Here is a 22,346-nt window from a genome sequence, read left to right on the forward strand (position 1 = left end):
TATAAAAAAAGGCTATTCACAAGAAGCATTGCCTGATGTGAACCATGTCTCGAACAAAAGAGATATTTGAAGACCTAAGATTACGAATTGTTGACTTAAATTGTAACTGGAAAGGGTTACAAAAATATATCTTAAAGCCTTGATGTTCATCAGTCCACGGTAAGACAAATTGTCTATAAATGGAGAAAGTTCAGCACTGTTGCTACTCTCCCTAGGAGTGGCCGTCCTGCAAAGATGACTGCAAGAGCACAGCGCAGAATGCTCAACGAGGTTAAGATGAATCCTAGAGTGTCAGCTAAAGACTTACAGAAATCTCTGGAACATGCTAACATCTCTGTTGACGAGTCTATGATACGTAAACCACTAAACAAGAATGGTGTTCATGGGAGGACACCACGGAAGAAGCCACTGATGTAAAAAAAAAACATTGCTGCACGTCTGAAGTTTGCAAAAGAGCACCTGGATGTTCCACAGCGCTACTGGCAATATATTCTGTGGACAGATTAAACTAAAGTTGAGTTGTTTGGAAGGAAGGAAGGAAGGAAGGAAGGAAGGAAGGAAGGAAGGAAGGAAGGAAGGAAGGAAGGAACACAAAACACTATGTGTGGAGAGAAAAAAGGCACAGCAAACCAACATCAAAACCTCATCCCAACTGTAAAGTATGGTGGAAGGAGCATCGTGGTTTGGGGCTGCTTTGCTGCCACAGGGCCTGGACAGCTTGCTATCATTGACGGAAAAATGAATTCCCAAGTTTATCAACACATTTTGCAGGAAAATGTAAGGCTATCTGTCTGCCAATTGAAGCCCAACAGAAGTTGGATATTGCAACAGGACAACGACCCAAAACACAGAAGTAAATCAACAACAGAATAGCTTCAACAGAAGAAAATAAGCCTTCTGGAGTGGCCCACTCCTGACCTCAACCCGATTTGAGATGCTGTGGCATGACCTCAAGTGAGCAGTTCACACCAGACATCCCAAGAATATTGCTGAACTGAAACAGTTTTGTAAAGAGGGAATGATCCAAAATTCCTTTTTCACCGTTTTGCAGGTCTGATCCACAACTACAGAAAACATTTGGTTGAGGTTATTGCTGCCAAAGGAGGGTCAACCAGTTATTAAATCCAAGGGTTCACATACTTTTCCCACCCTGCACTGTGAATGTTTACACGATTTATTCAATAAAGACATGAAAATGTATAATTGTTTGTTTGTTAATAGTTTAAGCAGACTGTGTTTGTCTATTGTCGTGGACTAGATGAAGATCAGATCCAATGGGCTCACATGCTTTTTCTCCCGACTGTATATCTAGAATCGCAATAAATATTGTATCACCACCTAAGTATGGTGATAATATCGTACTTTTGACGACCTTGGCAATTCCCAGCCGCACGCACGCACGCGCACACACACACACGCACGCACGCACGCACACACACACACACACACACACACAGCTGAGTGTTCCACCAACAGGTTGAGGCCACTGAGGTGTCAAGCCAGGTCGTCCCAGTATGGCGCATGGCTGTAATATCGTCTCATCTAGACTATCGTCTCATCTAGACTATCGTCTCATCTATACAGAACAGAGGGAGAAGAATCACATCTGGGAGAATGTTTCTGGGAACGTGGAGAAGTCTCCATACGAGTAGGAACTGTCATTTTAACCAATCACGTATTGAGCGGTGAGACTGTTGTCCAATGACAGGGACAATAGCAAGAAATCAAAGGACGCGCAACCTAGCCACAGCAACACCGTATATTTTATGTTACCTGATAGCTGTTTATGTCTGAACCTACAGCCTCTGTCTGATAACTGTTTATGTCTGAATCTACAGCCTCCTGTCTGATAACTGTTTATGTCTGAACCTACAGCCTCCTGTCTGAGAGCTGTTTATGTCTGAACCTACAGCCTCCTGTCTGATAACTGTTTATGTCTGAACCTACAGCCTCTGTCTGATAACTGTTTATGTCTGAACCTACAGCTGTTTATGTCTGAACCTACAGCCTCTGTCTGATAACTGTTTATGTCTGAACCTACAGCCTCCTGTCTGATAGCTGTTTATGTCTGAACCTACAGCCTCCTGTCTGAGAGCTGTTTATGTCTGAACCTACAGCCTCTGTCTGATAACTGTTTATGTCTGAACCTACAGCCTCCTGTCTGATAGCTGTTTATGTCTGAACCTACAGCCTCTGCACACACACATGATCTCACCAACGTACTGCTCCTCAACCAGGCTGCAGACAAACACACACACACACACACACACACACACACACACACACACACACACACACACACACACACACACACACACACACACACACACACACACACACACACACACGATCTCATCAACTCACTGCTCTGCAACCATTCTGCAGAGAAACAAACAAACACAGACACAGACACAGACACACACACACACACACACACACACACACACACACACACACACACACACACACGCACACACATACACACATCTACCAGTGGAGGTGACAGACTTGCTGTGGTCCCATTTTGCACCCAGCTCCTTGTCTCATGGTCGTCTCAAAAAAAAAGCAGCTGCACGTTTCTCTTTGATTTCTCTCTCTGGTATTTTCTTTTGACGGATGGAAGAAGGGGAAAGAAGAAAAACAACTCTGCCACACCACCTTTCCTCTTCTAGTGGGCTGAAAGGAGACGTGGTGTTTAATGTTAGAGGACTGTGTGAGGACAGACGGCAGACAGACAGACAGACAGACAAACAGCCCGACAGAGAGACAGACAGACAAACAGACGGGTCCTCTGCTTCTATCTGTTGTTGTGGTGGTCCAGGTGTTACATACTTACATATCAGACCTGTCGTAGATAGACCAGACACTGATACACAAACACCTGTGGGCCTCACATGAATTGCAGACTGCCAGTCTAGAGTCTACAATAGGCCTACACTTCACAGGTGATTGTGGTCAGCATCCAGCATGTGGCATCGCGGCTGTGAGAAGAGACTCCAGCACCACCTTGAATGCAGCTGTGGTCAAAGCTGAAGTACATCTCGGTGAACGTTGTTATTTCTATCGTATACCAAGTTTTTTTTTGTAGGATGAAAGCCTGTTGGATATCAGGTAAGCTGCCACTGTCATCTCTTCATTTGTTGTTGAAGACAATACACTAAGTTATTCACTTGGTAGATCCAGTCTCATTTTAAACAGATCATTGAACCACTCTTTAACTTGACAGTTATGCGTGATGGACAATGTAATACACATTTTAAAGTGTACACGCTTCCAAACCAGCTGCCCACTGCACTGAGGATAGGAAACTCTGTCACCTCTGATAAATCCACTATAATTGAGAATTTCAATAAGCATTTTTCTACGGTTGGCCATGCTTTCCACCTGGCTACCCCTACCGCGGTCAACAGCACTGTACACCCCCACAGCTACTCGCCCAAGCCTTCCCCATTTCTCCTTCTCCCAAATCCAGTCAGCTGATGTTCTGAAAGGGTTGCAAAATCTGGACCCCTACAAATCAGCCGGGCAAGACAATCTGGACCCTTTCTTTCTAAAATTATCTGCCGAAATTGTTGCAACCCCATTACTAGCCTGTTCAACCTCTCTTTTGTGTCGTCTGAGATTCCAAAAGATTGGAAAGCAGCTGCTGTCATCCCCCTCTTCAAAGGAAGGGACACTCTTGACGCAAACTGCTACAGACCTATATCTATCCTACCCTGCCTTTCTAAGGTCTTCGAAAGCCTAGTCAACAAACAGATTACCGACCATTTCGAATCCCACTGCACCTTCTCCGCTATGCAATCTGGTTTCAGAGCTGGTCATGAGTGCACGTCAGCCACGCTCAAGATCCTAAACGATATCGTAACTGCCATCGATAAGAGACAATACTGTGCTGCCGTATTCATTGACCTGGCCAAGGCTTTCGACTCTGTCAATCACCACATCCTCATCGGCAGACTCAACAACCTTGGTTTCTCAAATGACTGCCTCGCCTGGTTCACCAACTACTTCTCTGATAGAGTTCAATGTGTCAAATCGGAGGGCCTGTTGTCCGGGGCCTCTGGTAGTCTCTATGGGAGTGCCACAGGGTTCAATTCTTGGGCCAACTCCTTTCTCTGTATACATCAATGATGTCGCTCTTGCTGCTGGTGAGTCTCTGATCCACCTCTACGCAGACGACACCATTCTGTATACTTCTGGCCCTTCTTTGGACACTGTGTTAACAACCCTCCAGACGAGCTTCAATGCCATACAACTCTCCTTCCGTGGCTTCCAACTGCTCTTAAATACAAGTAAAACTAAATGCATGCTCTTCAACCGATCGCTGCCTGCACCTGCCCGCCCGTCCAGCATCACTACTCTGGACGGTTCTGATTTAGAATATGTGGACAACTTCAAATACCTAGGTGTCTGGTTAGACTGTAAGCTCTCCTTCCAGACTCACATCAAACATCTCCAATCCAAAGTTAAATCTAGAATTGGCTCCCTATTTCGCAACAAAGCATCCTTCACTCATGCTGCCAAACATACCCTTGCAAAACTGACCATCCTACCGATCCTCGACTTCGGCAATGTCATTTACAAAATAGCCTCCAATACCCTACTCAATAAACTGGATGCAGTCTATCACAGTGCCATCCGTTTTTTCACCAAAGCCCCATATATTACCCACCACTGCGACCTGTACGCTCTCGTTGGCTGGCCCTCGCTTCATACTCGTCGCCAAACCCACTGGCTCCAGGTCATCTACAAGACCCTGCTAGGTAAAGTCCCCCCTTATCTCCGCTCACTGGTCACCATAGCAGCACCCACCTGTAGCACGCGCTCCAGCAGGTATATCTCTTTGGTCACCCCCAAAGCCAATTCCTCCTTTGGCCGTCTCTCCTTCCAGTTCTCTGCTGCCAATGACTTGAATGAACTACAAAAATCTCTGAAACTGGAAACACTTATCTCCCTCACTAGCTTTAAGCACCAGCTGTCAGAGCAGCTCACAGATCACTGCACCTGTACATAGCCCATCTATAATTTAGCCCAAACAACTACCTCTTCCCCTACTGTATTTATTTATTATTTTGCTCCTTTGCACCCCATTATTTCTATTTCTACTTTGCACTTTCTTCCACTACAAATCTACCATTCCAGTGTTTTACTTGCTATATTGTATTTACTTTGCCACCATGGCCTTTTTTGCCTTTACCTCCCTTATCTCACTTCATTTGCTCACATTGTGTATAGACTTATTTTTCTACTGTATTATTGACTGTATGTTTGTTTTACTCCATGTGCAACTCTGTGTTGTTGTATGTTGTCGAACTGCTTTGCTTTATCTTGGCCAGGTCGCAATTGTAAATGAGAACTTGTTCTCAACATGCCTACCTGGTTAAATAAAGGTGAAATAAATTAATTAAAATAAAAAAAAACAGGCCTTTGTTGTTCAGAGTTGTGGAGAACTATGGGGATTGTAGTTCGTTCCACAGTTGAGTGACGCACGCGGAAGTAACGTGATGATGAAGAGAGGTGACTTTGCTTCAGTTTTGTAATGTTTTGATTCAGCAACACTGCTGATAATTATGGGAGCAACCAAAGCAGGTATTGTATAGACAATATGTTGAGTATCATTATCCTATGTCGCTCTTACGGCATTGTTATAGTTGTAAAGCATCTATAGAAAAGTGTGTTATCATACGCACATCCTTAAAAACATAACGTTAGGTTCTGGACTAACAAAGTCTAGGTAGAAGGCCCCAGCACACTGTTAAAGCTCCCAATTCACCGCTTTATTGACACAGTTTCGATCCCCGACACGGATCTTCGTCTAATCGAAACGTTGTCAGTAAAGCGGTGAATTGGGAGCTTCAACAGTGCGGGGTCTTCTTGTTCTTTACTAGTTGTAAAGCATGCTAGCATTAGCAGTCGCTAGCCAGGGCTAACTAAGCTAGCTTCAGTACAGTCAACATGTCATTCAGTTGGCTAGCTAACTATCACGGTAAACAAGTGTCGTAGCCGATTAAACTTTTAACTTTAAACTGTTTTGCTGACGTACTAGCTAACTTAGCTGTCATAATTCTACTCTTCCACGTTCATCGCTTGCCTGCTCAGAAACAACTGGGTTAGCTAGATGTTGGTAGCTATAGTTACCTAGCGTCTACTGTGTCTGTTTAGCTAGCTAGCTAGTTTGATGGATATGCTAGCCCTGGTACAGCAGGGTAGCTATGACGTGTGTGTGTTTGGGTTGTGTGTGTGTGTTTGGGTTGTGTGTGTGTGTGTGTGTGTTTGTGTGTGTGTGTGTGGGTGTGTGTGTGTGTGTTTGGGGTGTGTGTGTGTGTGTGTGTGTGTGTGTGTGTGTGTGTGTGTGTGTGTGTGTGTGTTCCAGAGGAGCCTTTCCTGAGGCATGTGGAGACAGATGTACTCATCCCCAAGATGATGAGGGAGAAAGCCAAGGAGCTCTGTGCTGAAAAGGTTACAGGTGAATATCTGAGATTAATAAAACACATGTGTTAGCTCCCTGAACAAATGCTTTAGGTCACAGCGGGCTTACAGTCTTGTGGCTCCCAGGATATATGATCTGGAACCCAAGATGGTCACAGAGATATATCCAATGTTTACCTTCGCTGTTTATACACATTGTATTGTTGACCTCTCTATGCACCTTTTCAGTTACAATCTCAAGCACAGGCCCTGTTAATGCCCTGAGTCATGACAGAGTATTAATGGGCGTATATTTGTGTTTTTCTGTTGCGTTGATCAGGCTGTCATGCCCTGTCTGAAAACCAGTCAGAAGTAGATGACTCGATGAAGAAAAAAAATACAGTCAAGATCAAACCTGATATGGTGGTTAAATATGAATATGCCACTTGATACAATGAACTTCCTCTTTTCTGCCTCCAATGTCCTTTTTCTAGCAGTGTTTATGGTAACTGTATTATAAGGAGTGTAGACTGCTGATCTGATCTCGTTATTGCTCAACATGTAGGCCTAACAGAAACTTGGCAAATGTTCTCCTTTTTACAGGAAGATGCTTGACACAGACTGCAGTTGAATGTTTTTGTTAACATCTTTAAATTCACTTTATGCTGCTGACATCAACATTTTATTTATTTTTGAACCTTACGAAGTCTCGGGCCGCTGCTGTAATGTTGTGGTCCCGTGTGGCTCAGTTGGTAGAGCATGGTGTTTGCAACGCCAGGGTTGTGGGTTCGATTCCCACGGGGGACCAGTACGGAAAAAAAGTTTAAAAAAATGTATGAAATGTATGCATTCACTACTGTAAGTCGCTCTGGATAAGAGCATCTGCTAAATGACTAAAATGTAAATGTTGCAGGGCAATTCCACGGCAACGGAATGATGCTGAGACTCAGATATTTCACTTTAAAATGTATGTTAAACAAAAAACTATTTTTTTGCAAAGTTAAACAAACCATACAACTCTATGCATAAAGACTACTTTTAACAATTTCCACCAATTTTTTTGATTTTTTTATACAAAAACACATTTTCTTGAAGAACAGTGCAGATGCACCATTTTGGCATGGCACCAGCAGCACAAACCGTCATTCTGTTACCAAAATTTACATCTGCATTGTTCAAGTAAATCAGTTTTTTTGTAAAATGTTCTTTGAAAATTGTTAAAAGTAATTGTGCATAGAGTTGTATTGTTTGTTTTAAGTTGACAATCATTGGTTTTTGTTTTGGCGTCCATTTTAAAGTGAAAACGGCTCTGCATCATTTCTGTTACTGTGGGATTGCCCAACAGCAACTATTGGTGCTGCATAGGTACTTCGATTGTGGTTAGGCCTAAAGTCCTCTTCATCCTCTGAGGCTGCACGCCTGCTGCTGCTCGCCCAGAGAGACACAGCCTAGCCCTCGAGGTGACAGGGCTGTGGAAATCCCCCTCTGGTCTCCTCTCTGCCCCCTCCTTTTCACACCTCCACCCCAGCCCTAGCTGCTGTATTGCCTGCATACTACCCTATTTGTATTACTGATGCTTGCAGTGGCTGTTTGCTCTGGCTCTGTCCTGGCTCTGACCTGTGTGTTTGTGCATGCATGTATGTTATGTAATGTTGTTTAGTTAAATACAGTTCCATAAAACATCTGATCAGAGACGGTGTGTTTTCTCTGACCAGAGACGGTGTGTTTACTCTGATCAGAGACGGTGTGTTTACTCTGATCAGAGACGGTGTGTTTACTCTGATCAGAGACGGTGTGTTTTCTTGGTGTTTACTCTGACCAGAGACGGTGTGTTTTCTTGGTGTTTACTCTGACCAGAGACGGTGTGTTTACTCTGATCAGAGACGGTGTGTTTTCTTGGTGTTTACTCTGACCAGAGACGGTGTGTTTACTCTGATCAGAGACGGTGTGTTTTCTTGGTGTTTACTCTGACCAGAGACGGTGTGTTTTCTTGGTGTTTACTCTGATCAGAGACGGTGTGTTTTCTCGGTGTTTACTCTGATCAGAGACGGTGTGTTTACTCTGATCAGAGACGGTGCGTTTTCTTGGTGTTTACTCTGACCAGAGACGGTGTGTTTACTCTGACCAGAGACGGTGTGTTTTGTTTGGTGTTTACTCTGACCTGAGACGGTGTGTTTTCTTGGTGTTTACTCTGATCAGAGACGGTGTGTTTTTCTTGGTGTTTACTCTGACCAGAGACGGTGCGTTTTCTCAGTGTTTACTCTGATCAGAGACGGTGTGTTTTTCTTGGTGTTTACTCTGATCAGGGACGGTGTGTTTTCTCGGTGTTTACTCTGACCAGAGACGGTGTGTTTTCTCGGTGTTTACTCTGACCAGAGACGGTGTGTTTTCTCGGTGTTTACTCTGATCAGAGACGGTGTTTTTCTTGGTGTTTACTCTGATCAGGGACGGTGTGTTTACTCTGACCAGAGACGGTGCGTTTTCTTGGTGTTTACTCTGACCAGAGATGGTGCGTTTTCTTGGTGTTTACTCTGACCAGAGACGGTGTGTTTACTCTGATCAGAGACGGTGTGTTTACTCTGACCAGAGACGGTGTGTTTACTCTGACCAGAGACGGTGCGTTTACTCTGACCAGAGATGGTGCGTTTTCTTGGTGTTTACTCTGACCAGAGATGGTGCGTTTTCTCGGTGTTTACTCTGACCAGAGACGGTGTGTTTACTCTGATCAGAGACGGTGTGTTTACTCTGACCAGAGACGGTGTGTTTACTCTGACCAGAGACGGTGCGTTTACTCTGACCAGAGATGGTGCGTTTTCTCGGTGTTTACTCTGACCAGAGATGGTGCGTTTTCTCGGTGTTTACTCTGACCAGAGACGGTGCGTTTTCTTGGTGTTTACTCTGACCAGAGACGGTGTGTTTACTCTGACCAGAGACGGTGTGTTTACTCTGATCAGAGACAATGTGTTTACTCTGACCAGAGATGGTGCGTTTTCTCGGTGTTTACTCTGACCAGAGACGGTGTGTTTACTCTGATCAGAGACGGTTTGTTTACTCTGACCAGAGACGGTATGTTTACTCTGACCAGAGACGGTGCGTTTACTCTGACCAGAGATGGTGCGTTTTCTCGGTGTTTACTCTGACCAGAGACGGTGCGTTTTCTTGGTGTTTACTCTGACCAGAGACGGTGCGTTTTCTTGGTGTTTACTCTGATCAGAGACGGTGTGTTTACTCGGTGTTTACTCTGACCAGAGACGGTGTGTTTTTCTCGGTGTTTACTCTGATCTGATGACGACCCGTCGTGCAGCAGCTTCTTTCCCCACTCGTCTACCAGAATGACATCACCTCTCCAAACCCATGCCCTTTTCTAAGACACGTGTCCTTACTACTGCACTGATTTGATCAGCTACTTCAGAACAGTCAGCTCTCCATATCTCATCATCACATAGATTATTCTGTAGAGTCGATTAATGTCAGTTTTATCTGGGGACTCGGATTAGGAGATTATCATTTTAGTGGGGGGGAATAATCCCTCACTACTCCATACCTCCTCCTGAAGTCCCCTCCCTCTCACTACCACGTCGTCTCTAGTGGAGATCACTGGATAATGGGCGCGTCCCACGTGGCACCCTATTCCCTAATGGGGCCCTGGTCAAAAGTAGTGCACTATATAGGGAATAGGGTGTCAGTTGGGAGGCTACCTCTGAGATCACTGTCACTATGGTGTTCTCTGTGACTGTGTTGGGTGACTGCTGATGGGTGATGGGATACCAGCGGCGGTGTCAGACCCCAGTACAGTCCTCTGTGTTTCTGTTCTACTGATTTAGATTAGTCACACTGTTCTGCCTCTTCAAATTGCTTCTGCAGGTTTTCTGCGTTCGGATGAAAGCAAGTCGTGGTGATAATCACCCTGATCATAACAGGGAGATTATGATGATGATGGCTTTGCATCCCAAACGGTACCCTATTCTCTATACAGTGTACTACTGTTGAGCAAGGCTCTGGTCAACAACAACAGAAAGTAGTGCATTTCGTAGGGTTAGGGTACATTGTCAATTTCGGGATGTGTCCCATGGTTGTTTATGAGACGCTGGAGACGGGGGGGGGGGGGGGGGGGGGACGACGACGAACGAGGCTAATTAAAGTCTGCCAAAGACCTGGCTAACAGCGTGAGAGACAAGGCCAGGACCCTTCAGCACCTCTTTAGCACCACCAACACAATGCCACCTTTCATCCACAACACCTTGATATCAGTTAAAGGATTGAAAGGAAAATACCTTGTTTATTTTTTTTTTTATCTTTGTAGTCTTAACGCAGTTAGGCCTAATGGCTAACTCCATCTCTGTAGTCTTAACGCAGTTAGGCCTAATGGCTAACTCCATCTCTGTGTGATTCACCTTGCACTCCGCTGTTTGTCAGGGTCTCAACTGCTTGCCAAATGTCATGTCTTTTTTATGGAAATGGTTAGAAAGGAGAATCCTTGTTAAGTCGACCATCTCAGCCCTAAATGTGTCTTCTACGGTCAAACTAAAAGAGACACACCGAGTTCTGTATGTTATTCAGAGTCAATATAGACCTCGTTGGTTTAGAGTTAGCATGTTATTCAGAGTCAATATAGACCTGGTTGGTTTAGAGTTAGCATGTTATTCAGAGTAAATATAGACCTGGTTGGTTTAGAGTTAGCATGTTATTCAGAGTAAATATAGACCTGGTTGGTTTAGAGTTAGCATGTTATTCAGAGTAAATATAGACCTGGTTGGTTTAGAGTTAGCATGTTATTCAGAGTAAATATAGACCTGGTTGGTTTAGAGTTAGCATGTTATTCAGACTACCTATAGATCATTAGTGTTGACCGATTTAACGGCCGTTTCCTATTTCTTCTGGTTATTAAACAGCTACTTGACCGATGTCGGTTCAATTACTTGAATTCCATTTAGTTCGTTTTTTTTTTTGGAGCCCAAATAATTCATGAGAGAAATCAAGTCAATAATGATGTGGGAAGCTGGGCTGAAGGGAGTTGTGTTTTCATAAGTAAATATTCAACCTAAGTTCAGCGCAGAAACGTGGTAATTAACTATACTGAACAAAAAATATAAACGCAAGATGTAAAGTGTTGGTCCCATGTTTCATGAGCTGAAATAAAAGATCCCATACACACAAAAAGCTTTTTCCTCTCAAATTTTGTGCAAAAATGGTTTAAAAAAAAAAAAAAAAAGGCATTTCTCCTTTGCCAAGATAATCCGTCCACCTTATCGATGTGGCATATTGTGCTTTGGACAATATATGGCCACTCAAAAAGGTGCAGTTTTGTCAAACAACACAATACCATGGATGTCTCATGTTGAGAGAGCGCGAAATTGGCATGCTGACTGCAGGAATGTCCACCAAAGCTGTTGCCAGAGGATTGAATGTTCATTTCTCTACCATAAGCCCCCTCCAATGCCGTTTTAGACAATTTGTCAGTGCGTCCAACCGGACTAAAAACCACAGACCATGTGTAGCCACTCCATCCCAGGGATCGTCTGAGACCAGCCACCAGGACAGCTGATGAAATTCAGGAGTATTTCTATCTGTAATAAAGCCCTTTTGTGGGGAAAAAACTCATTCTGATTGGCTGGTTTCCTTATATGAACTGTAACTCGGTAAAATCTTGAAATTGTTGCGGTTTTATATTTTTGTTCAGTGTATAATGACCATAATCCATTGCACCATTTTTTTTTCTTTTATGACACAGAGACGGATCAAAGAGGCGAAGCGAGACGTTTCACTCTTCACTAAAATCTGTCCAAAATGAATCCCAATGCGTTTCAATGAGCTTATTTGTGGACCTAAGCTTGTGGCCTGCCTTCCCGCCTTTGGGACAAACACTCCCATTTTGTTAGGGCAGCGATATGAGCATTACGCCTGCTTCGTTGCGTTAAATACACACAGACCGCATAGACCACATGACAGAGGACTGTACACAACACAACTAGGAGAGGAGGTAGAGACAGTTAGGGAAAGTATGCCTTATCTTCTTTTGAAGAACTAGTCAAATGATTTGAGCAGACTGCTCTGCAGCGTACTTAGGCAGGCTAGCTAAATAGGGTGACTAAAGACCGTACAGTATGGGGAGCACATAGCACTAGATGGCCTGGCTGGCTGCTTCTGTCTGAGCAGAGATCAGATGATTTTACTTTATGAAATGAAAAAGAATAAAGTCATCAAATAAAAACCAATTAAAATACACAACTGAAATATTTAATTATTTCATAGTAATTTCCTGTTCTATTGATGTCGACCCAATGTGGGCCTGACAGAGACAATATAACATTTTCAATGTTTTGGAAATTGAATTTTCTATTTTTCTATTTTAAAAGCTCTCAAATCATTATAACATCATTATTTCATAATACATTATCAAAACCGAAATCGAAAACCGTGACGATTTAAAAAAAAAAATGGAACTGAAACCGAACCAACCTCAAAAAGCCCTAATGGCTCAGCACTATTCTACATGTATGGCCTCTCCTCCTCCTCTGTATGAATAGAAAGCCCTAATGGCTCAGCATTATTCTACATGTATGTCCTCTCCTCCTCCTCTGTATGAATAGAAAGCCCTAATGGCTCAGCATTATTCTACATGTATGGCCTCTCCTCTGTATGAATAGAAAGCCCTAATGGCTCAGCATTATTCTACATGTATGGCCTCTCCTCTGTATGAATAGAAAGCCCTAATGGCTCAGCATTATTCTACATGTATGGCCTCTCCTCTGTATGAATAGAAAGCCCTAATGGCTCAGCATTATTCTACATGTATGGCCTCTCCTCCTCCTCTGTATGAATAGAAAGCCCTAATGGCTCAGCATTATTCTACATGTATGAATAGTTTAGATTGCTGCTGTTTGCCATTCATATTAATAGCCAGATAGGCCTGGTCTGTGTGAAGGAGAGTTATAATGGACCATGCCAGCCAGATAGTTACACTGGTGCCAATGTGGACAGAAACACCAACCACAAGTATGAATACATATGATAGTCAGTCTTTTACTTCAGCCTGGCGGTAGAGGAAGCATTGGGGCTGGTAAGATAAGAGGCCTGTCAGTACTCACTACGGTAGTATCTACTTTGACCAGGCTTGTCACCGTGTGGCAGAGATGCCTAGCAGAGACGGTATGGCTGGCTGTCCCCCCTCTCTCTCCTCTCAGCCTGTGGCTACACTCAGATTGGCAGAGGGGGACAGATTTGAAAGAGACATGACCTGTTTAGACTGGGGCTCTTACCCTGGCTGCTTTTTAAAAAGCCCCTGTCAAGAGACTGGCTTCCTGATGGTGGTCATTTACTGGCTAAATCTATGTCTCCTTGCATCTATCTGGTTTCAGCGTTCAACCACTGCTGTAAAGAGACTGGCTTCCTGATGGTGTTCAAGTGTCGTGATCAGAACGCTGCCCTGAAGGACTGTCTAACCGTACAGTGAGTCAACTAACTCACACCTCATGTAATCAATAAGGCTTCATAAAACACGTCTTTTATTTACACTTTAAAACAAATACATTTATTTTATTACCATTTAAGACCAAACAAATTATATCAAGTACAATACATGTATTTTTTTTCTGGAATATTCTTCGTACTAGTTCTGACTCAGTGTTCTAATGATAACTGTTCTGACTCAGTGTTCTAATGATAACTGTTCTGACTCAGTGTTCTAATGATAACTGTTCTGACTCAGTGTTCTAATGATAACTGTTCTGACTCCGTGTTCTAATGATAACTGTTCTGACTCAGTGTTCTAATGATAACTGTTCTGACTCAGTGTTCTAATGATAACTGTTCTGACTCAGTGTTCTAATGATAACTGTTCTGACTCAGTGTTCTAATGATAACTGTTCTGACTCAGTATTCTAATGATAACTGTTCTGACTCAGTGTTCTAATGATAACTGTTCTTCATACTAGTTCTGACTCAGTGTTCTAATGATAACTGTTCTGACTCTGTGTTCTAATGATAACTGTTCTTCATACTAGTTCTGACTCAGTGTTCTAATGATAACTGTTCTTCGTACTAGTTCTGACTCAGTGTTCTAATGATAACTGTTCTGACTCAGTGTTCTAATGATAACTGTTCTTCATACTAGTTCTGACTCAGTGTTCTAATGATAACTGTTCTTCATGGTAGTTCTGACTCCGTGTTCTAATGATAACTGTTCTTCGTACTAGTTCTGACTGTGTTCTAATGATAACTGTTCTGACTCAGTGTTCTAATGATAACTGTTCTGACTCAGTGTTCTAATGATAACTGTTCTGACTCAGTGTTCTAATGATAACTGTTCTGACTCCGTGTTCTAATGATAACTGTTCTGACTCAGTGTTCTAATGATAACTGTTCTGACTCAGTGTTCTAATGATAACTGTTCTGACTCAGTGTTCTAATGATAACTGTTCTGACTCAGTGTTCTAATGATAACTGTTCTGACTCAGTGTTCTAATGATAACTGTTCTGACTCAGTGTTCTAATGATAACTGTTCTTCATACTAGTTCTGACTCAGTGTTCTAATGATAACTGTTCTGACTCTGTGTTCTAATGATAACTGTTCTTCATACTAGTTCTGACTCAGTGTTCTAATGATAACTGTTCTTCGTACTAGTTCTGACTCAGTGTTCTAATGATAACTGTTCTTCATGGTAGTTCTGACTCCGTGTTCTAATGATAACTGTTCTTCGTACTAGTTCTGACTGTGTTCTAATGATAACTGTTCTGACTCAGTGTTCTAATGATAACTGTTCTTCGTACTAGTTCTGACTCAGTGTTCTAATGATAACTGTTCTTCGTACTAGTTCTGACTCTGTGTTCTAATGATAACTGTTCTGACTCTGTGTTCTAATGATAACTGTTCTTCGTACTAGTTCTGACTCAGTGTTCTAATGATAACTGTTCTTCATACTAGTTCTGACTCAGTGTTCTAATGATAACTGTTCTTCATACTAGTTCTGACTCAGTGTTCTAATGATAACTGTTCTTCATGGTAGTTCTGACTGTGTTCTAATGATAACTGTTCTGACTCAGTGTTCTAATGATAACTGTTCTTCGTACTAGTTCTGACTCTGTGTTCTAATGATAACTGTTCTGACTCTGTGTTCTAATGATAACTGTTCTTCGTACTAGTTCTGACTCAGTGTTCTAATGATAACTGTTCTTCGTACTAGTTCTGACTCAGTGTTCTAATGATAACTGTTCTTCATGGTAGTTCTGACTCAGTGTTCTAATGATAACTGTTCTTCATACTAGTTCTGACTCAGTGTTCTAATGATAACTGTTCTGACTCAGTGTTCTAATGATAACTGTTCTTCGTACTAGTTCTGACTCAGTGTTCTAATGATAACTGTTCTTCGTACTAGTTCTGACTCAGTGTTCTAATGATAACTGTTCTTCGTACTAGTTCTGACTCCGTGTTCTAATGATAACTGTTCTGACTCAGTGTTCTAATGATAACTGTTCTGACTCAGTGTTCTAATGATAACTGTTCTGACTCAGTGTTCTAATGATAACTGTTCTGACTCAGTGTTCTAATGATAACTGTTCTTCATACTAGTTCTGACTCAGTGTTCTAATGATAACTGTTCTTCGTACTAGTTCTGACTCAGTGTTCTAATGATAACTGTTCTGACTCAGTGTTCTAATGATAACTGTTCTTCATACTAGTTCTGACTCAGTGTTCTAATGATAACTGTTCTTCATGGTAGTTCTGACTCCGTGTTCTAATGATAACTGTTCTTCGTACTAGTTCTGACTGTGTTCTAATGATAACTGTTCTGACTCAGTGTTCTAATGATAACTGTTCTGACTCAGTGTTCTAATGATAACTGTTCTGACTCAGTGTTCTAATGATAACTGTTCTGACTCCGTGTTCTAATGATAACTGTTCTGACTCAGTGTTCTAATGATAACTGTTCTGACTCAGTGTTCTAATGATAACTGTTCTGACTCAGTGTTCTAATGATAACTGTTCTGACTCAGTGTTCTAATGATAACTGTTCTGACTCAGTGTTCTAATGATAACTGTTCTTCATACTAGTTCTGACTCAGTGTTCTAATGATAACTGTTCTGACTCTGTGTTCTAATGATAACTGTTCTTCATACTAGTTCTGACTCAGTGTTCTAATGATAACTGTTCTTCGTACTAGTTCTGACTCAGTGTTCTAATGATAACTGTTCTGACTCAGTGTTCTAATGATAACTGTTCTTCATACTAGTTCTGACTCAGTGTTCTAATGATAACTGTTCTTCATGGTAGTTCTGACTCCGTGTTCTAATGATAACTGTTCTTCGTACTAGTTCTGACTGTGTTCTAATGATAACTGTTCTGACTCAGTGTTCTAATGATAACTGTTCTTCGTACTAGTTCTGACTCAGTGTTCTAATGATAACTGTTCTTCGTACTAGTTCTGACTCTGTGTTCTAATGATAACTGTTCTGACTCTGTGTTCTAATGATAACTGTTCTTCGTACTAGTTCTGACTCAGTGTTCTAATGATAACTGTTCTTCGTACTAGTTCTGACTCAGTGTTCTAATGATAACTGTTCTTCATGGTAGTTCTGACTCAGTGTTCTAATGATAACTGTTCTGACTCTGTGTTCTAATGATAACTGTTCTTCGTACTAGTTCTGACTCAGTGTTCTAATGATAACTGTTCTTCATACTAGTTCTGACTCAGTGTTCTAATGATAACTGTTCTTCATACTAGTTCTGACTCAGTGTTCTAATGATAACTGTTCTTCATGGTAGTTCTGACTGTGTTCTAATGATAACTGTTCTGACTCTGTGTTCTAATGATAACTGTTCTGACTCAGTGTTCTAATGATAACTGTTCTGACTCAGTGTTCTAATGATAACTGTTCTGACTCAGTGTTCTAATGATAACTGTTCTTCATACTAGTTCTGACTCAGTGTTCTAATGATAACTGTTCTTCATACTAGTTCTGTCTCAGTGTTCTAATGATAACTGTTCTTCGTACTAGTTCTGACTCAGTGTTCTAATGATAACTGTTCTTCGTACTAGTTCTGACTCAGTGTTCTAATGATAACTGTTCTTCGTACTAGTTCTGACTCAGTGTTCTAATGATAACTGTTCTTCGTACTAGTTCTGACTCAGTGTTCTAATGATAACTGTTCTTCATACTAGTTCTGACTCAGTGTTCTAATGATAACTGTTCTGACTCAGTGTTCTAATGATAACTGTTCTTCATACTAGTTCTGACTCAGTGTTCTAATGATAACTGTTCTGACTCAGTGTTCTAATGATAACTGTTCTTCATACTAGTTCTGACTCAGTGTTCTAATGATAACTGTTCTTCATGGTAGTTCTGACTCAGTGTTCTAATGATAACTGTTCTTCGTACTAGTTCTGACTCAGTGTTCTAATGATAACTGTTCTTCATACTAGTTCTGACTCAGTGTTCTAATGATAACTGTTCTTCATACTAGTTCTGACTCAGTGTTCTAATGATAACTGTTCTTCATGGTAGTTCTGACTCAGTGTTCTAATGATAACTGTTCTTCATGGTAGTTCTGACTCAGTGTTCTAATGATAACTGTTCTGACTCTGTGTTCTAATGATAACTGTTCTTCGTACTAGTTCTGACTCAGTGTTCTAATGATAACTGTTCTTCATACTAGTTCTGACTCAGTGTTCTAATGATAACTGTTCTTCATGGTAGTTCTGACTGTGTTCTAATGATAACTGTTCTGACTCAGTGTTCTAATGATAACTGTTCTTCGTACTAGTTCTGACTCTGTGTTCTAATGATAACTGTTCTGACTCTGTGTTCTAATGATAACTGTTCTTCGTACTAGTTCTGACTCAGTGTTCTAATGATAACTGTTCTTCGTACTAGTTCTGACTCAGTGTTCTAATGATAACTGTTCTTCATGGTAGTTCTGACTCAGTGTTCTAATGATAACTGTTCTTCATACTAGTTCTGACTCAGTGTTCTAATGATAACTGTTCTTCGTACTAGTTCTGACTCAGTGTTCTAATGATAACTGTTCTTCGTACTAGTTCTGACTCAGTGTTCTAATGATAACTGTTCTTCGTACTAGTTCTGACTCAGTGTTCTAATGATAACTGTTCTTCGTACTAGTTCTGACTCCGTGTTCTAATGATAACTGTTCTTCATACTAGTTCTGACTCAGTGTTCTAATGATAACTGTTCTGACTCAGTGTTCTAATGATAACTGTTCTGACTCAGTGTTCTAATGATAACTGTTCTTCATACTAGTTCTGACTCAGTGTTCTAATGATAACTGTTCTTCATACTAGTTCTGACTCAGTGTTCTAATGATAACTGTTCTGACTCAGTGTTCTAATGATAACTGTTCTTCATACTAGTTCTGACTCAGTGTTCTAATGATAACTGTTCTTCATACTAGTTCTGTCTCAGTGTTCTAATGATAACTGTTCTTCGTACTAGTTCTGACTCAGTGTTCTAATGATAACTGTTCTTCGTACTAGTTCTGACTCAGTGTTCTAATGATAACTGTTCTTCGTACTAGTTCTGACTCAGTGTTCTAATGATAACTGTTCTTCGTACTAGTTCTGACTCAGTGTTCTAATGATAACTGTTCTTTATACTATTTCTGACTCAGTGTTCTAATGATAACTGTTCTGACTCAGTGTTCTAATGATAACTGTTCTTCATACTAGTTCTGACTCAGTGTTCTAATGATAACTGTTCTGACTCAGTGTTCTAATGATAACTGTACTTCATACTAGTTCTGACTCAGTGTTCTAATGATAACTGTTCTTCATGGTAGTTCTGACTCAGTGTTCTAATGATAACTGTTCTTCGTACTAGTTCTGACTCAGTGTTCTAATGATAACTGTTCTTCATACTAGTTCTGACTCAGTGTTCTAATGATAACTGTTCTTCATACTAGTTCTGACTCAGTGTTCTAATGATAACTGTTCTTCATGGTAGTTCTGACTCAGTGTTCTAATGATAACTGTTCTGACTCTGTGTTCTAATGATAACTGTTCTGACTCTGTGTTCTAATGATAACTGTTCTGACTCTGTGTTCTAATGATAACTGTTCTGACTCTGTGTTCTAATGATAACTGTTCTGACTCTGTGTTCTAATGATAACTGTTCTTCGTACTAGTTCTGACTCCGTGTTCTAATGATAACTGTCTTCTGTACACCTCTGTCTCTCAGCTACAGAGACTCGGCATTCTTCGAGGAGTGCAAGCAGGAGTACATCAAGGAGAAGCTGGAGTTCCAGAGGACAGGGGTGGCGGCTAAGAACCGCTCACAAAAACTTCCAACCAGCATGTAGATTCCAAATTGACCCCTGACCCCTGAACATGTTGCTTCCACCTGTCCAATCCTCTCAGATCTACAGGAGTGGTTAGGTAGCAGGGGCTAGGGGTCACGAGGTAGCTAGGGGTCACGAGGTAGCTAGGGGTCACGAGGGTGGCAGGGGGAGGGACGGCTACTCACAGGGCTTTGCAGTGTGTGTATTGTACATCCGGTTGGGATGCTCATTGCCCCAACGGGAGGAACTAGATCAACGAAGGGACAGGAGACAGGAGGACATCCTAGGCCCTTAAGGGACCTGTGTAACGACTATGAGCCAGGCTGGAAAGGTGTGTCTAAAGGCCTCCGTTCACCTGTATGTACAGAAAAGGAATCTCTTACAGATACATGTCCTCCACAGAGTCCCTCTGGTTGATCAGATCAAACAGCCATGATGGAAAATCACACTGTCCTCCTATTTCAGAATGATCAATAACGTTTTGTTGTTGATGCTGTCTGTCTGCTCTGCAGTTTGTATGTTTATGAAGATTTATTTCTGTCAATGCTTTGGGGAGCGTTTTCATATTGAGCTTGTTAGCAACCAATACTGTCCAAAGTGAGATTGATTCCAAGGATAAGACCTGTCCAAAGTACATGAATAATATTCAAGGTGTTGACATCAACATCCTCCGCTATGAGAATGTTCCAGATGGTTCCTAATTATACACAGATTGATACTGCGTAGAGGCGTATCCCATAATTAGGATTCGCTGGTGAGTTGCCGTAACGACAGGTGAAGCATTATGGACAGAGTTGTTGTGAAAAAAGGTCTGATTATATAACATTTGACTTGACATTGTGTTAACGTACATATAAATAAAGAAAAACAGATGTTTCATAGCCTCTGTGTGTTGTGACTTTTGCTTTTTAAAACCGTACAGGTGTCACAACAATGACTTCCAGGTTCACAATCACCCTTTTCAATGTCCCTTGAAATCCCTATTTGAAGTGTTATTACTGAGTCACTTAGGCTTGTGACTGTCGTACCTCCACACAGCCTTGATTTATACTGTCAGCCATATCTCATCGAACTTTTTTAGATTACATGTGTTCATCTCTATTCATTTTATTCATACAAGCCTGGCGCTGTGTGCTACAAGACAGGAATAGCAACACAATGAGCCGTGGCAGGGGCCATTTCAGTGTTCAGCTGTCAAGCAGTAGTCGCACAAGTGAGACAATTGTTCATGAAATATCACACACAATATCTGCCTATCATAAATATTCACCCACATGGATTTCTTCACATTTGTGTTAAAAAGTGTGATTTATAATGGATTTAATTGCTTTTTTTGTCAATGATCTACACAAAATAATCCGTCAAAGTGAAATTCTAAAAAAATGTTTTTAAAGGTTAATGAAAAATAGAACCCTAAAATACCTTAATTAGATAATTATTCACTCCCATGAGTCAATACATGTTAGAAACACCTTTAGCAGCGATTACAGCTGGGAGTCTTTCTGGGAAAGTCTCTAACGGGTCGATCTCGATTCAGGAATGTATGCCTTTCTTACACACCGTATGTATTTTCCAGTAGCATAACGTGCGCACTCTGAATACATTTCATTCAACCGCTGAAAAACTTCCCACTTGGTGACCAATAGATTTTTTTTTTCGTGGAGTTTTCATTCAGTAGAAGTTATCAGTCCATTTATCTTAGCCATCCTTTTAAATACGGTGTGCATTTCATTAGAATGTAGTTGACAGACACTAGAATACATGGAGAGACCGGGCTCAGAATATAGGAATCAAGGGGGGAAAAAACCCATCTATGCATATTCGCTTCCGTTTCAGGACCAACTAGTAGATTTAAAAATACTTTTGATCTTCAAGATTATTTAGGCACATTTTAGGTTTAGGAAAGTATGCATGTATTTAAAAAAAAAAAAAAAACAGTGGCTGAATTCATCCTGAAAGATGTCATATCCTTGGTCAATCCATGAAATATTGGAAGGTGGTGAAAAGTGTACAGTAGGGGTTGACCATTAGTCCTATAAATGTTCCCTAATCCTCACTAATCATGGAGCTGTAATGACCACGGTCCAGTCGTGGTGAACCGTGCGCCAGGCTCCAGGTTTAACCCGCTGCGCTGCGTGGGTTCCAGAATGATTCAATAGGCTACATGTCCCAAATCATTACACAACGTCAGCCTAATATCATCCACTAACTCTAGCGACGCACAGGAACAATTTACAAGGACGTGACAGAGGAAATACATGTAAACGGAATGGAATGATTCAAAAAAATAATATATATATGTGTGTATTACTGACGTGGCTCTCGATATTCGCTAATATTTAACATGATATACATTGTAAAATAAAACGGGAGAAAAGCCCGGATATAATCAAAACATTCTAAAGCGCACACACAACTCGGCAGGTTCAGCCCTACAGAAGCATATAGCTTGGATGTCCACATTTCATCCACGCAAATGATGAGGGCACAATACAAATTCAGAATAATGGCGAAGGTATTTATTTTCTATTTCACAGTGTAAAAGGGACCGCAATACACGTGATATGATTTTCAGTTTGGCTTCCATGTGGCTGGTTTCACATTCGTCTCCAGGGATCATAAGGAAAACTAATCTAGAACAATATGCT

At 41.4% G+C, this 22,346-nt stretch overlaps 1 protein-coding gene across 1 annotated transcript; it reads left to right on the forward strand.

The window, feature by feature from the left end:
• The first annotated feature begins 5,474 nt into the window (after positions 1-5,474).
• Positions 5,475-20,579, forward strand: LOC115187941 (COX assembly mitochondrial protein homolog). Its single transcript, XM_029747021.1, has 4 exons — positions 5,475-5,589; positions 6,374-6,466; positions 13,767-13,857; positions 19,599-20,579. The coding sequence occupies exons 1-4, from the start codon at positions 5,571-5,573 to the stop codon at positions 19,717-19,719; spliced, it is 324 nt and encodes a 107-aa protein (XP_029602881.1). The 5' UTR covers positions 5,475-5,570; the 3' UTR covers positions 19,720-20,579.
• Positions 20,580-22,346: the final 1,767 nt, after the last annotated feature.

This window comes from Salmo trutta, unplaced genomic scaffold (genome assembly GCF_901001165.1).
Source record: "Salmo trutta unplaced genomic scaffold, fSalTru1.1, whole genome shotgun sequence".
Taxonomy (NCBI): Eukaryota; Metazoa; Chordata; class Actinopteri; order Salmoniformes; family Salmonidae; genus Salmo; species Salmo trutta.